This window comes from Octodon degus, unplaced genomic scaffold, assembly GCF_000260255.1.
Source record: "Octodon degus isolate 3935 unplaced genomic scaffold, OctDeg1.0 scaffold00201, whole genome shotgun sequence".
Lineage (NCBI taxonomy): Eukaryota > Metazoa > Chordata > Mammalia > Rodentia > Octodontidae > Octodon > Octodon degus.
Window position 1 is genome coordinate 2454216 of NW_004524777.1, and position 16807 is coordinate 2471022.

The 16807-nt window shown below is 38.6% G+C and overlaps 1 protein-coding gene across 5 annotated transcripts in view; it reads right to left on the minus strand.

The window, feature by feature from the left end:
• Window positions 1-16807, minus strand: part of Ophn1 (oligophrenin 1) — a 477586-nt gene that overhangs the window by 202007 nt on the left and 258772 nt on the right. For all 5 annotated transcript variants that reach the window (XM_023704707.1, XM_023704709.1, XM_023704708.1 and 2 more), the window contains exons 10-15: window positions 13873-13973; window positions 10272-10363; window positions 5736-5814; window positions 3192-3225; window positions 2636-2698; window positions 1632-1706 (exon numbers count right to left, since the gene is read on the minus strand). In XM_023704707.1, coding sequence (XP_023560475.1) covers window positions 1632-1706; window positions 2636-2698; window positions 3192-3225; window positions 5736-5814; window positions 10272-10363; window positions 13873-13973 — 444 coding nt within the window. The remainder of the gene's footprint in view (window positions 1-1631; window positions 1707-2635; window positions 2699-3191; window positions 3226-5735; window positions 5815-10271; window positions 10364-13872; window positions 13974-16807) is intronic.

Sequence of the window (16807 nt, forward strand, 5' to 3'; positions counted from 1 at the left end):
TATAATCACTGACATATGCCACATGCCAGATAGATTAAGAAACACAAGAACAATGAGCAACTATACACATTAGTTTTGAGCTAATTAGATGACACCTACAATACAGATTTTAAGGAGTTGTCAGGACACAAGTACTAGTATAAACCACACAGAGGAAATTACATTCCCAGTCATTGTGAAATAACTGGTACCAGACTTGTCCTCCTGCTGTAATAATCAGAACAAATATCAGGCAATATACAGAAAATGGCTCTTTCACTTGTTGAACAATGCACAACACAGGACAATTATCATAGGAAAAGGGAAACAAGCCCTATAGTAGCCAAAACTTGCTATTTAAAAACACATGCAATATTACTCAATTGAAGAAACACAGTTCAGAATTCCAGGAGGACACCACAGCTAGAATTTCCAGGGCATAGTACCAGAGAAGGAGCTATGTAGATAAACAATTCACAAAGAAAATCTACTTATGGGTCTCCTCATATCAGTCACTGAACAGAGTCATTAATGAATAATAAGACAAGGGTAAAACTCCACAGGCTGGCCAGAAACCACCAGGAAACTTTAAGACAGAAGATTCCCAAGATTCACACAGAGCTAGGACATGTCTGTGTTTTAATCATTAAGAAAGAAAGAGGTAAGAGAGAAGAGAAGCCTTACTAGGAGGTCAAAACTAGCTGGTGAATACTTTATATTTGACCACACAAAACTTATAAGAAGCCTTGAATGGATTGGGCTGATTAATAGATCAATAGATAACTGCCCACTATGCAAAATTTAACGCTCGTTTAAAGAAGTCAATAAAATCAAGATACTTAGTAAGTCATAACATCTAGCATCCAAGAAAGATAACATATTGCATGAAAAATGTGACTCATAACCAGAAAAACAATCAACTGATGAAAAACATGGAGAAAAAGAAGTAAAGAGGAACCAAGATAGGACTCTGGGAAATACCCAGGCATGATTTAAAAGAAGAAAATGATCCAGAAAAAGTCACCAATAAGGAATAGTGCAAGATATTAAAAGAATGAGGATAAAATTTTGTCATGGAAGTCAAGTGAGGAGAAAGTTCCCAAAAAAAGAAGAAGTTATCAATAAGGAGATCAAATGAGAGAATGAAGAGTGCTCATTGGATCCTACAGGCCCTACTGAGCATAGCCAAAAGTCTAGGTGAAGACATAGTGCTAGAAGCCAGACATCAATAGGCACTGGGGAGTGAAAGGCATGAGAGGAAGGGGAGATGACAACTGCTTCTTCAAGGCAAGATTATTTCTCACTCAGGGTGGGCAAAATATATGTAAATTTAACCTTCAGAAATATTTTAAAATACTCTACAGGTGGGACAGCACATGTCTCTAAGTCCCAGCTACATGTGAGACTGAGACAGGAGGAATCCCTTCAGCTCAGGAGTTCAGCCTAGGCAACAGATTTATTTTCATATATATGCTTGCAAAAACTAGTATGTGAGCAACAGACCTAGATCCTGGCTCCAAAATATTAGATAGACAAACAGATAGACATAGATATATGTATTCTACAACCTGCCATAGCAATGTCTCCTTTATCTCTCAATCACATTTGTTTGTAACACCTAAACTACTCCCAATGAGAATAAAAATTGTTACCAAAAAAGGCATTCAGTAGCTTCTGAACTTGAATATTGCTACCCACGGTGCGATACAGCCCTTCAGTCTTGATCCCTAGGGGGAAAAAAAATCAAGTCAGCTTTGTTTACACAGCTAGAGTTTTCCACTCTCCCAGGGTAGAGAAGGGAAGTGTTTGTATAAAGGAGTTGGTTAACCCAGGAGAAAACTTGTTACTCTCTTCAAGTTTTCCAGCCCTCCTCTGTGACAAAGGAACAGTACTAAAACACTTTGTAATTAACCATACTTTTATTTGGATCATTCCAAGCCACATCAATCTGAACAGAAGAGAACACATTCTATGGTAAATAGAAGTATATGGTTAGGTGGGTGGCTGCCAATAGCTGAGAACAATGCTGCCATGTTGAAAAGGAGTTAGGGTTTAATTAAAAAAAGAAGAAATACCAACCATTACATTGCTTCTAAGCACTAATAGATGACAGGAGGGTCAGAACACAGCAGATGTAAAAGCAAAACTCCATTTGCTTAGCTCAGAAAGGTTGAAGCAACATTTCAAAGTAAAAAGAGGCATAGCCTATATAATTAAGCCCACCTGTAGTCTAAATATCCTCTGAGTACCTTGAACCAGGGAAGTATGCTGATTCCACCCATGCCCAAGTTCAGCTTTTTTACCCATCAGGTTTTAAACCAACATATATTGTGGCATAAATTGAACTCTGATTAGGGTAGAAGCATCATGAGACTGCTAGAGGAGTACCATATGCCATTTCAGATTAATTGATAAACCACTTCATATTTTATCCCTTTAAAAGCAAGAAACCGTAACTTATCCAAGTATGTTTAGATACTACTGGCTTGGAATTTGCTAAAATTTTACAAATTATGTTCACTGCACAAGGGTTACAGACACCATTATAAAGATGAGTCCTGCCTAATACATATCACTGCTCTCTTAGTAAAATTGATCCAGACCAAAGTGGAGTGACCAGATGCAGACAGTGTCAAGGCTGTGGTTCAGATCTTACCTTTGGTCTCAATGATATTGATGCACTTCCTAACGAACTTGAACCCCACTTCATTCAGCTCCACTGTTTCAAGCAAAGGAAAGTACATTTAGGTCTACTGCAACAAGTATAATCTACCAAATATTTAATGACCATACTAATGGACTACCATGAGGGAATGAGGGTTTAACTGCTTACTATCAATTCACAGGAGGTTTGAAGTTTTAACTCTTACAACACAAAAAATATTCTTGCTTAACCCTTCACATTTATGTCTGCTTTAAGCATGAGCAACATCAATGTGAAAATACTAGCCTAGAGATGCAGGCTAACATCTATTTTTATGTCTGGAACAAGGATAAAATGTGTTTATCTGTATCATCAGCACAGGCTCAAATAAGTGACTTCTGTAGTTCAGTCAACAGATGATTTAAAAAACAAGGCTGAATTTTATTTCACACAGAGGTATCCATATACAGTCATGTATCAACAGTACATAGCATTAATGACACCATTGACCCTGACTGCGAAATTCCATAATCATAATGTCAGTAGAGCAGAAATTTGAATGACTTACTTTCTTCCTGCTTTGTTATGGGGCTGTGGTATATCTACAAAAAGAAGAGAAAGAGAATGTGCCATGGCTATTGTGAATCACTACAGGTATGCGGGGCAAATAATATTAAATATTTTTCCCAAACTAGCCCATCAAAATTATTAGACACTCTAGGGCAGGGATGGTGAACCTTTTGGAGATAAGTGCCCCAATTTCAACCCAAAACTCACTTATTTATTGCAAAGTCCCAGCATAGCAATTGAACCTGAATACTGAGGTTTTGGTTTAGAAAGAATATCTAATACAGTAATATCTTTTGTCTTTAAAAAAAAAACAAATAACACATATACCACACATTTGCCACCACTGCTCTAACGCCATAAGAAGGAAAATTCATCTAAACAGAATCATCTTTGCTTACATTCCTATAAAAAGTTTCATTATCTCTGAAAACTACATTGGATTTGATTTAGTTCACTACAGTGGAAAATGTGTCCAATCCATCTTAGGCATTTAATTATGTAATACTTGGATCATTTTAATGTGGAAAAAGAGAACCATAGGTAAGGGATGAGTGGCTTTCTCATGGACAGTGAAGTAACAGGCATAAAAATTAAAATTTAAATGTTTTCAACAACAGTCTCCCACCCTAAACACTAGTTACCGGGTGCTTCTCTTTGGAAAGGCAAGAAGAGATCTTTGTATTTACCTAGATTTCTCCATGTTGTCTTGAAGTAAGCATTGTGATAGCTGTATATGAGACCAGAAAGGAGATTCCTGAAATCCAGTCTTGGCGCTGCCTTTGTATCACTAGGCATGCTTTTCTCATTTTTTAAATTCCAAATTTTCTACTGATAAAAAGATCAGTAGAATAGGAATAGGTGTATCTTAAAGCCCTGATCTTCTCTGACATGCTAAGCAAAAGCATGCACATGATTTGTAAGACTGGTGTGTTGGAGTGTATAGTAAAGTAACAACATTAGCAATTTGCAGCTGTGGGAAGTCCTCTATATGCCATATATTAGAATCTGCTTTAACAGTCTCTCTTTTTAAAAGAATATTTCCCATATATGTGTGTGTCCATGGGTACTTCAGTGAATTTTTGCACTAGCCAGTCTTTAGTGCCACCATTATGAACAAGAGCCTTGTGAGAGGTCTGTCATGATCAAGTTGGTGAAGTTCCATATTCAGTGGCCTCATATTCTAACATCACTCTCCAAAAAGAGCCATCTGTATCCCCAGATGTATTAAAGCCTACAGGGAAAGCAACTGAAGCAAGAGCTAAATGCCTTGCCACGCCTATCTGCATGTTCCGACAGAAACGTCACCAGCATGTGAAAGCTAGGCATCAGCTTTCCGGAAGGTATAATGTCAAAGCCAGGCTTAATAAGGTCAGAACCAGGATGCAAATCCAAGCTTTTGTGATTTTAATGCAAGGAAGCTAATACTATTTTATATGCCACTAAAAGAAACCTAGTAGAAACATATTGAGGAGAGACTCTCTTCAATAAATTCTAACTGTTCATAATTATCTCTCTGGGACAGTTCTTCACCCTTTAAGAAATCACTTGTGCATCTGACTAAGGTATTCTAAGTAGAGTGTCCTAGGATACAGGATGGAAACACCATCTCCTCTATTAGCTCAACCCTGAAACAGAATAAACTGATGTAGGGGTAGAAGTTGAAGAAGCTGGGGGTATAGCTCAGGGGTAGAGTATTTGACTGTAGATCAAGAAGAAGGAGAAGAAAGTTATTTTGAATAAAATCTTAATAAATGCTTATTCCCAGCCATGACAATTATTTTCCATTCTTTTATAAGAAAACATACTAATTTTATAATCTGAGAAAAGGCTGTCTAACACAGGAGCAGGGAAGATGATCATAGAGAAAATACCTTGTCCTCTCTGGAACACACAGTTTAGAAAATATTTTTGATTCAGAAAAAAAAGTGCAGCTTGAAGCCCACATTCATTTAATTTTCAGCAATAGAAAATTGCTCTATTTTGTAAATGCAAACACCACTACTAAAAATAGAATGCTATCAACAGAATGATATCTTCAAGATATTGTGTGGCATACTTTGGAGGTAAGATTAGAACTATACTCCATGTGTTATCTCTCAGGGTAAATACTGCAGTCACAAGTAACATCAACACATATTTTCAGAGCAACCAGGAAATTAGTTTTAAAATATTCATGATAGGGCCATAATTTGCATGTCTCACTTGCCAGGCAGCTTGAATCACAAGTGGTACATGCACAACTCTCCTATCTGGCAGTTTTTTATTAATTTTATTAGGAAAAACAACAACAAAAAGTGATTAGATTTCTTTCTAGTGCCTGTGGTATAAGCTCCCCTAATGGGGTGGTCATGTATGTGCTAACAGTGGTTCATCTGGCAGGATCATGTTAAACAAGTGATTTGGAAATCATAATTCCTTCCAGCTCTTAACATTTTGAGCTGAGTTTGGCCATTTAATTGTGATAGGCCTACTAACACCAGTAGAGGGCAATCATACACTGACCTATGCTACTGACATTTCCCTGGTATCTGAGGTAACTTACAGGTTCTTTCCCATCCATGGCTTCCATCCATAGCCTTCTGTTAGCTTCTGAAAGAGCCTGCAGAGTGATGGTTCCCGGCCTAATGGGGGAAAAAAGGCAAATTAAAAACAAAATGTCACTCAAGAGAATGAAGTCTTATGGTCTAGTATGTCTACTTCCCTGGAAGGTGACTCACTGAACAGTTACCAGCCTATAGAATTCTAAGTTTTGAAGACTTTCCTTGAACCAGAATAGAGAAGGCAATTTAAGAGAATAAGAACTTTGCAGATACTAGGGAAGTGGTATTTTGGTGGTGAGGCTAAAAGACAGGAAGGTAGATCTCATGACACCTGACCGTAATACACATATAAAATTGGCTCTGTTGTGCTTAAGCCCAGCTCAAGCTCTCTCTACCTCCCTCTCCTTGGAAGCCAGTCATTTGGCCCAGGCTCTAGGGATGACTATATACATCACAGACACATTCACCTGTCAAGAAAATGGCTCTGTTCCTACCACCTAGGATGTTCAGGAAACATTTCCAGTTGGAAATAGTTCATCAACATGCAGACTGGCTAAGCCACAAGAAGGAGGTCTTTTGGCAGACAAACAACCTAATGATTAATAACAACAGCGAATATTTACCAAAAGCTCACTAGGTGCCAGATGCTGTTCTCAGTGCTTTTACATATACCAATCCATTTAATCTACCGAGGTAGTCTATGAAACAGTTGCTACTATAAGAATCTCCATTTTAAAGAAGGGAAAACTGAAGCACAGAGAAGTTACCCAAGGTGATACAGCAGAAGAGTGGTAGATTTAAATCCAGAAAGTAGAGTCCACCAGTCACAATCTCAGCCACTAACAATAAAGCATTTTCTACATGGCAGATGGCATCAACCCAAATTGTGTTCTATTTGCTTGTAGGTTACCTGCCATTTCCTGACTATCCCCCTAAATTCATGTATTAAAATATAATTAGCAACATGATAAACTTAAGAGCCAGGATCTTTAGGAAGTCATGAGTAGAGCCCTCAGAGAGGGCATGAAGGGCTTTATGAAAATGCTTGAAAGAATATATTTGTTCCCTTTCATTCTTTCTGCTAAGTGAAACAAAGTATTTGTCTGCTCTGGAGAACATAGCAACAAGACACAATTTTAGAAGTAGATATTGTGCCCTTACCAGATACTGAGCCCACCAGCACTTGATCTTGGATTTTTAACCTTGAGAACTATAAGATAGAAACTCTGTTGTTTCTACATGTATCGCCAAATCTCAGATATTTTGTTATAGCAGCACAAAAGGAATAAAATCCTATCTATACTCACACATAACCCAAGTAGGTATATCCTTTATGGTCACTTGGACCTTCACAACCAAACTGTAAATTGGGGTTTGACCAAACTACTGTAAAAAATGAGGTCTCCATGGCTAGCTGTATCATTATGAGACCTTGTTCCTCTCACTCCTTCTAAGATAAAATGAGACCACTCTCAGAGACACAGAATGATAACAGCAATGACAAGAGAGTTTAGAGACCCTGGATACATAACAAGGCCTCTCTGGACCTCCACTTCTTTATCTGTAAAAGTGTAGAACACACAGCCAGGAGGTTCTTTGCAGCTGACTAGGAGATTCCTTCTCTACCTGTCCTTTCATCTCTTACCTCATTAAAGTAAGACACTCTTTAAATGGAAATCATCTTTTATATGGAATTGACTAAAAATTAATTTTTTTACTAAAAATTAAGACTTGGCTGTAGACACTGGATTCTTTTGAAACATTCACCCTCTTGTATATATCCTATAGGACTACAAAGGCCAGTGATCTTTTATAAAGACAGTTACCCAGCTGAATTTCAAACCAAAAAAGGAGAACAACAAATGAACAACACACATAAAAGCAAACATTGCAAGCCAGATTTGCTGTTAGATTCCACGGGAACTCAGCTTCTTTAGCTGGGAAATTGAAAAGCAAGAGTGTGCGTTTGTGCTCTTGCCCTCACTAGGGGGCCTGGAATTCTAAATAACCAACTATTCTAGTATTCAGATACTTGGGTGCTACAGAAAGTCAAATTCAAAGAACAATACTGCTAAGTAAAGGATGAGAAAGTGGAAAATGTACTAAGTTCTAGTCCAGGCTCCTCCATTATCCTTATAAACTCAGACAAATCGTTTGCCTTCCCTTAAGTCGTACTTTCTCATGTGGAGCCAAAGGCATAGCAGGCATCTCAGCAGTGTGGTGTAGTAGTGAAGAGGGAGCCTTGGGAATTTGAATGCCTCGATTTGGGCCCTGCCTCTAGCACTTAATTAGTGGTGTAACAAAGTCGCTTAGCTATTACTATCCTCTGCCTCATCTTCACTTGTGAACTGGGGATAACAGCAGCCCCTAGCTCATTAACTGTGGTGAGGACTAAAGGGAATTAATTATATATTTACAGGGCTGAGAACTGTGCCCGACATACAGGTAGCACACAGCAAGCACTAGCTGTTGTTATTTTGTTGCTAAGGCCCTTTACATTCTGATGAAATATAAGCTATGAGTCTGTGGTTTAAAATGCTGGTAGAAATGCTAAATTATAAAATAAAATATTACTCTCTTTCTAAAGCAGAAGAACAGACTCAGAGAAACTTTTCCACTGTGCTCCAGGAAAGTGAATAAAGGTGTGTGATACCTAGGAGAAGCCTGACTCTGTACCTTTTATCAGATTAACTAGCTAGAAAAGTAGACACCTCAGATCTCAGAAAAGTACATAGGCACAGAGGGGCCACAAAGACTGCTCCATATTATATTTAACATTCAATTTCACGCCATATTTATTCTGCTTATGATAGACAGTAGAACAAAATAATAAAGGGCATGAACCTTAAAGACCTACAGACCAAGGCTTGAGCTAAGCCTCTCTAGTTACTACATGTCTTGTGTTTGTCAAGTCAGTTAAATATATTTGGGTCTCGGGCTCCACACCTATAAAACGGATTTGTGGAATTAAATAAGGAAATTTTTGTAAAGTGCATGGCTTGTGATAACTGAAATCAAAATTTTAACTCCCGAGTTGTAGTCTCCAATTTCCTCACCATTCTAGAAGAAAAAGACCTGTTCAAAATAAATACCAAATTTCTATCATAAGCCACGCAGAGCACAAATTGCAAGAAATATAAAAATCAATTGGTCTTAAGCTCTAACTAAACTCGGGGTGAAATTATTTGCATCTCCTTTGGGTTGGGGATATTATTTGCAAGTATCTGGCAAGGGAACTAAACTGAAAAGAGAATCAGAATAGAATTATATATGAGAAGTTTTAATCTATTCTAAGCACCTTGATATTGTACAACCAAAGATACCATAGGTTCATAAAACTAAACCAGACCCAACAATTATTTTCCTCTTTTTACTGTCTCTGATAGTATCAAGAAAAGGAGTGCCAATCTCACAGCTGCTTGTACAAATTATGACTATCAGTTATCGTGATCAGATGCATCCATTTTTAATAAGGAAGTCATTTAGGTCCACAAATTAAAATGCTAAGGGACAAATAATAACTTCTCAATTTTTAAAATAGAAAAATAGACTTATTCTTATTTCCAGATTAGAAAATTACCTTTGTCTGTTAGTGTATTCCTTGTGATCTCAATCACTTAAGATTTTGCTCATATAATATTACAATTCACTGATTGAGCTCTTTCCCAGAAATCTGGTTATGTTACTAAATTCTACTGCATTAACTCAGTGCCTAATATGTAGTAATAATAGATTAAAATAAAATCAAGACACATATTCATTCAGTAAATTTTGGATGAACCTCCCAACTACAAAGCATGCCTTTCTCCAAAATAATGCTAAAGGCTCTCATTTTTTTAATTTAAAGGTCAAATTCTTCATGAATAAAACTGTTCAGGTTTGGGGACCATAAAAGAAAGCAGTAGAAACAATATAACAAAATTCAGAATGTACAAGTTGTATGTCCAGTATCTGTGTGGAAAAACTTCCACTTCACATAAGTATCTGGCAAGTCAGGAAAGGCTGTTTCATTTTTGCACCAGAGAGGAAAAGCAACTCTACAAAAGCATATCCACCCTCTACCCCATCTGGAATTCTCTCAAAAATGCATTCCAAGGGGCCAGGGAGACAGCTCATTAGAATAAGTGCTTGCCTGGCAAGCACAAAGGCATGAGTTCAATCCCCAGTTCCACAAAAAAAAAAATGCATGCCAATATACTCGCTCTTTTATAATACAATAACAAGATGTTAAAAGAACAAGTTTTGTTAGCCTGTCCTCTTTCCAGTATCACATTTTGTATACATGACATCAAATTAAATCCATGAAGGCACCTTTCTGCCTAGGGCAAGTGAGACAAACCTGCAGGCACAGGGGAAATCAGCTGTGTGCCAGGCCTAGCAGGGATCCTGTGAAAGGCCGTCAGAAGAGCCAAGACAATGTTGTCTTGGCAGAGATTTGCTCATTTTCAACAACATGGGATAATAGGAAAATAAAAGACCTACCCAGACTCGGCATCTGGCGTGTGCGGACATTGCCAATTCATAGCAGTGAAGCTTACCTTTCATTAGTTTCTATATCAAAACAGAACCTCTTATCAATAGACTCTGTCTTCCTTCTCACACAGTACTTCAGGGTTAAGTCCAAGGGCCCCTGATAGGAGAGAGAGATTAAATTGCAATTTGAAAAAATGCACAGAAGCTTCTTCTACCTCCCAGTATCCTCAATGTCACTTGGAAGGTATAAGCCACACCAGCAATAGCAATGTGTAGACTCACTGAAAACCCTGTCCGACCAAACAGTACTTAGGGTAAGACAGCAGGTGAACTTCCCATGCTCCAAGAATCAATGGCTCGCACCAGGAGAAAATATTCAGAGTAGGCCAGGTCTCCTCCCTTAATGACAGATCAATCAGAAAATGCAATGCACATCACATAAGGGCGGTGTAGGACAAATGGATTGCCTGAATGCCATGAAGTATATGGAATAAAAATTTCATAGGCTTCTGGTACTGAGGATGCAAAAGGCTTTCTGAAAACATCCTTAAAAAGTCAGAGAGAAGTGCAACAAAGAAGCTTCCATTAAAGTGGCAGACGGAATGGGGAAGAAATTATTAACAGAAGAATGTTAATAGAAGAAGAAATATTTCTGTGCCCCACTTCAGACTCTTTTAAGATGATAAAAATCACAAAATAGAACTCATCAAAGGCACGGACAATGCCTTGTTATCTCTAGTACATAGCAAATATAGTGTTCAATAAATACTTATGAACTAAATCATCATCCTTGCCACTTCTCTGATGAGTAAACTGATATTGAGCAATATAAAATAATTTAACCAAGGTAAAAAAGAAAGTAGAGGGGCCAGGAGATAGCTCAGTAGAATAAGCAAATGCCTGGCAAGTGCAAGGGCCTGAGTTCAATCCCTGGTTCCGGAAAAAAAAAAAGAAAGTAGACCCCAGAGGTAGGCTTTTTTATTACTATAATTTCTAACATGGAAGGGATGAGGATCTACTAAAATACTATTTGTGAGGTGATCAGTAAAATGAGCAGTACAACACAAATGAGAAATGACAGGCTGAGCTAACAGGACACTGATAAGGGAAAGGGTCGGAGAGATGTTAACTTCTTCCATCTTTAAATTGGGAGTATGACAGTGCAAGGTGCTGCTGAAAGAATAAAAGAGGAATGGGCTGGGGAGATAGCTCAGTGGTCTAAGCAACTGCGTGGCAAGTGCAAGAACACAGGTTCGATCCCTGGTACTGCATGCCATGCAGGCCCTGGAACCCCAGGCACCAGCCCTGAAACCAGTCATGGTGGCACACACCTGTAATCCCAGCACTAGGGAGGCCAAGACAGAAGGATCACTATGAGTCTGAACTGCCTAGCAAGACCCTGTATCAATAAATAAGGGCCAGCCAAACATCGCAACAGATTAAAGCACCTGCTTAGACAGGCACAAGGACCAGGGTTCAATCCCCAGAGAGATATTCCAGCCTCACTCCCAGGGCACACTAAATTGACTGAGACTGGGCATGGTGGCATGTGCCTTTAATCCCAGTGCTTGGGAGGCTGAAAACAGGACAATCACTAAGAGTCCAATCTGTGTAGTGAGACCCTATAGACCTTGTACTAAATTTAAATAAAGTACCACTTTAAATAAATAAACAGGATGCAAAACAAAACATATCTATCTAGCTCAAGGGCTGAGGAGATGGCTCAGTAGTATAAGTGCTTCCCTGGCAAGCGCAAGGGCCTGAGTTCAATCCCCAGTTCCAACCACAAAAAAAAAAAAAAAAAATAGCTAGCTAGCTAGCTTGGTGCTTGAGACCCAGCTGGAATTCAAGAAATAGCAGTTTCTACAGAACAATGATAGCTTTCTTATTTACATTATATACATTTCAGAAAAACGAGTAGTAGGAACTGAGTCAGAGATCTGACAAAAAGTTGTTTCCAGCTCCAGTTTGGGGAAATTCAAATAACTACTTTTTCCCTTCCACCCTCTGATCCTGCCTACTGAATGGGGAACCAAGTTCCTCTTTCCATTCTATTAAGAATCTCATATGAAAACTGCTTACAGTGACACCACTGCAGTTTTGCAAGCAGCCATGCACTGCAAATGAAAGAAAAAAGCAAAACTAAAAGGAAGCTTTACTCTCATCTGCTAGGAGGGAATAAAAGTAGTGCCTGCAGACTTTATTTTGGGCTCAGCAATATATACTTGTGGGGCCGGGGAGATAGCTCAGTAGAATAAGTGCTTGCCTAGCAAGCACAGGGTCCTGCATTCAATCCCCGGTACCAAAAAAAAAAAAAAAAAAAACACTAAGTCATTCTTGGGGCCGGAGACTTGGCTCAGTGGAGTATGTACTTCTGAGGAGGAAAGAAAGGGTTTGAACAACAGTCCTGACTGTAAGAACAGTTATATTACCCAAGATTTAGAACGTAATATGTGTAGAAAAAGAAAAAGACTGCAGGGCAGTGGTACTGATCAGCACTTGCCACTCGAAAACATCAGCTACGTTCTAACTGACTTGGGACAAAGCATGCGCTGCAGCACAGGGTGAATTCATCTGAAGCCTACCAGGAGGCTCTGCAGCAGCTGGCAGGCTGGAAAATGACTGTTCTGAACTCATGTACAAGTAAAGTCCAATGACAGAAGCATAAAAAAGCACTCTAGGAAACCCTGTTTGGTACATTTTATTAGAAGTTCATCTCATATCCAACCTACATTCAAGACGGTGACAGATCTTGCAGTTAAAGACCAAAGAAGTAAACTTCAATAGCATGCAACCAGATCTCAGTCCTCTTTAAATTTATATAAATGAGTCACATAAGAGATCTTCCATGAAAAGCACTAGAATTGAAGAAAAACTGGCCCAGTTTTTCTCCAAATCCCCACCTACCTGAATTGGATCTTAATGGATTACTTGTAGTACTAACAGGTGAACCTAAAAGTGTTGCTAACAGCTTGTAAACACTTAAACCATGCATGAAGAGCCTATATAAGAGTAAGTTAAATGGAAAAAGACAGACTGAACCACTACTGCAATATTAACAATCTCTCTGACTTTGACACTTAAATATATGGGAGGGTATATAAAAGATCAGGTTTTTACAACAGAATAAACTACCTTCTCAATGTGTTAAACTCTTCTTTCCATTATAGGGAGTGGATGAAAGTTTGAAGCGGAGCAGAAGATATATTATTTGCTTAAAAGTATTTGAGTGCTGCACAGCTTATAAGTTATCCTAACTTTAGGTAACAGACATACACTTAAAAAAGTAATTCAAGAAATTGACTCATGTTTTTTCAAACTTCCGAGTTACAATATTTCTATAGCAGAGCCTTATGAGCGATGTATGCAGATTTTTGGTAATTTTCTTTGTAAAGAAAAAACTATAACACCAAATGGTCTGAAAGAGTACAGGCACTTTCAAGGTCTCATGGAATTCACTGACTAATCATGGATGCACTGAGCAATTATTATTATTTGAGGATGCGTTCTGACCCAAAGCAGCCTGAGGCCAAGGAGAACATATATAATCATAACTTCACATAACACAGTTAGGCTTGATTATTTAACACCATTTCAACAGACATTCTTCTCTGAGATGCACTTAAAAATGTCTCTCAAAAATTGCTGGCATATGTGAGGACTGACCTGCTTAGCACCTGGCTTCTGTTCCATAGGTGTCATGGTGAGCGTTTTAGTTTCCTTCTCATATCGGCAATAGTACTTCACCCAGGATATTCCCAAAGCCCCTACACAGACAGACAAGGGAGACAGAATAAAAGTTGCAGCACACACTATGGCAGATGCTGCTTATAGCCTATTCTTTATGGTCAAGCTCTAGGCTCCAGCCCTATACTTCCCCTCAGCTAGTCTTACCTGCCAAACTGCTTCCCAAATCTGCTTTTGGCTTGCCCCAAACCCATCCTCCTTGCCATGTGCCCTATGAATGGAAGGGCCATACCTCTCAAAAGCTGGAACATTCTGTCATCAGCTCCTCTTTGACTGTAACTAATCTACTTGGGCCCTGGGTTGCACCTCTTTTGTCACCTACAAGTCTCTCCATCTCTGACACTATCATCTAGGAATTAAAAATGATATTGCTGTCTTTTAAAAAATGTTTTATGAGTTATTTCAAACAAAAAAATTCATTATTTCTCCACTTAATTGTTTTAGTGGACTTCTATTTCTGATTACTCTTTTCCAGTCTATTATTCACTTACATGTTAGAGGAATATTAGTTTAAAGACATAACTCTATTTCAATGCCAGCGGCAAACTAACAAACAGCAATAATGTCCAGCTTCTCCAGGACCCAAAATCAACATACCTAAAAAACAGCAAACTGGAGAAGGAGGGCGGGGGTGAGGGGGGGCAAAACTGATATCTAAGATTTAGGAGGGATGATGGCACAAGGAAATTGGAAACCACAGAGAAACTTGAGAAATAAAACACAATGCAGACAAAAGAGTGAAGCAGTATGGAAAGCCCACACTGTTTCCAAGGAGGAGAAGCTGTCTCTCCTGACACAAGATAAGCCCCCAGGTTCAGGAGCTCTAGGGAGAAAAATGGCCCTGGCTGGCAATCACTGTTAGCCCCAAGAAAAGCCTAAGACCATTGTAAACTACAAAAGCGGTGTGCAGTTTTACTTTGAAAATGATTCCTTCAGTGTAACAAGCTAGTGTTGAAGAAATCAAAGTTCAGTGCCCACCATACCTGACAGACTGAGCCACAAAATAATTATTAAACATCTTCACTTCAGAGCTTATAATATACCCCTACCACATATACTAAGTGGAAAATAGCCAAAGTACACAGTCACAGAGAGGGTGTAGGTTACATATAAATCTCCTGAGAGGCTTAAGCTCAGGCCAGAAAGGGCATGGTGGTAGTGGGCATAGGGGACATTGTCCATGGTTGAGAAGCCAGGTGTGGCAAGTATAGCTTTCAAAGGTGGCTGGGTATAAAACAGAGATATTAAACTTCAACCTCTGCTCCTACTGCTACATCCAGCACAGAGATCTGTGGTTTGATTGCTTTCCTCATCCATCAAAATAAGCAAGGAAACACCTCAGTTTGGACAGTTTTACAGACTGGGGTGAACAAACACAGAAGCCTTTCTGGCAGTCGGGTGTGGGACAGTTCACACATCCGCAGGCTACAAAGTTATCAGAGAAAACTATGGGGAGAGGCACATAAAAGGGCACAGAAAATAAGAGCTCCTGGAGTGACTATAGCTTTACTGCTGGCAACACTGATTAAGAATGACTAGGGCCAGCAAGATAGCTCAGCGGACTCGGCGCCTGCTTAGGTAAGCACAGGGACCAGGACTCGATTACAGGCACTACATGCCATGCCGGCCCCACCCACAGGCACAATGAGCCGGCCACCAAATGCAGGCCTGGTGGCGCATGCCTACAATCCCAGCACTAGGGAGGCTGAAAATAGAAGGATCACTATGAGTGAGAGCTGCATAACTCCTTATGAATGGTCTCAATTTCCCAATTAAAAGACACTGATTGGTAGAATGGAAAAAGAAATAAAACTCAAATGATGAATAAAAGAAATACTTTAAATCCAAAACATACTCATAGATTAAAAACCAAGGATATAAAATAATATTCCATTCAAGAGAAACTTGAAAAATTTAAGAGTAGTTATCCTATTTTCAGACAAACTGAACTTCAAAACAAAACATCAAAGGAAACAAAGGTCACTATATAATGGTTAAGTAAATAATTTAATAGGAAGAGAAAACAATTATAAACATATTACACTAAAAGCGGGAATAACCAACTTCATAAAATAAACTAGACATAAAAGATCAGATGAACATCAACAAAATTATTGCAGGTCATTTCAATACCCTACTGACACAAACAGACTCGTGAACTAGACAAAAATGTAAATAACAATATAAAGAATTGAATCAGACATTTGAACAAATGGATTTAACAGCTATCTGGGGTGTTACAACCAACAATATAATACACACTTATCTCAGCAGTACATGGAAGTTCCTTCAAAGCAGACTATACATTAGCCCAGAAAAAAAATGCTTACATAATGTGTAAGAATCAAAATAATGCCTTGCATACTAGATGATAGTGCAGTGAACCTAGAAACCAGGGGTAAATGAAAATAAGGAATTTCTAAACTTATGAAATTTTTAAATGCAATCTTTATTAACCAGCAGGTCACAGCAGAAATCAAATAATAGGGGCTGGTGAGATGGCTCAGTGGTCTAAAGTACCTACTTAGAACAAACTTAGCTAAAGCACAGGGACCACGGTTCAATCCCCCAGCACCACATGCCAGCCAGCCCTGCCCCCTGGTGGGCTGAGCTGGCCACACACACAGAAAAATAAATAAATAATTTTTAAAAATAAAAAAAAAGAAATCAAATAATAAAGACAGATCCTGGAATCAAATAATATTGCTACTACAACATACCAGAATTTAAGAATTCAATGAAAACAATCCTAAGAAGTATGTTTCTTGTTGTGAATGTTCACATCAGAAAAGGGAACACAAATAAATAATAATGTACCTCCAGCCCTTAAGAGCTAAGAAAATCCAAATCAGAA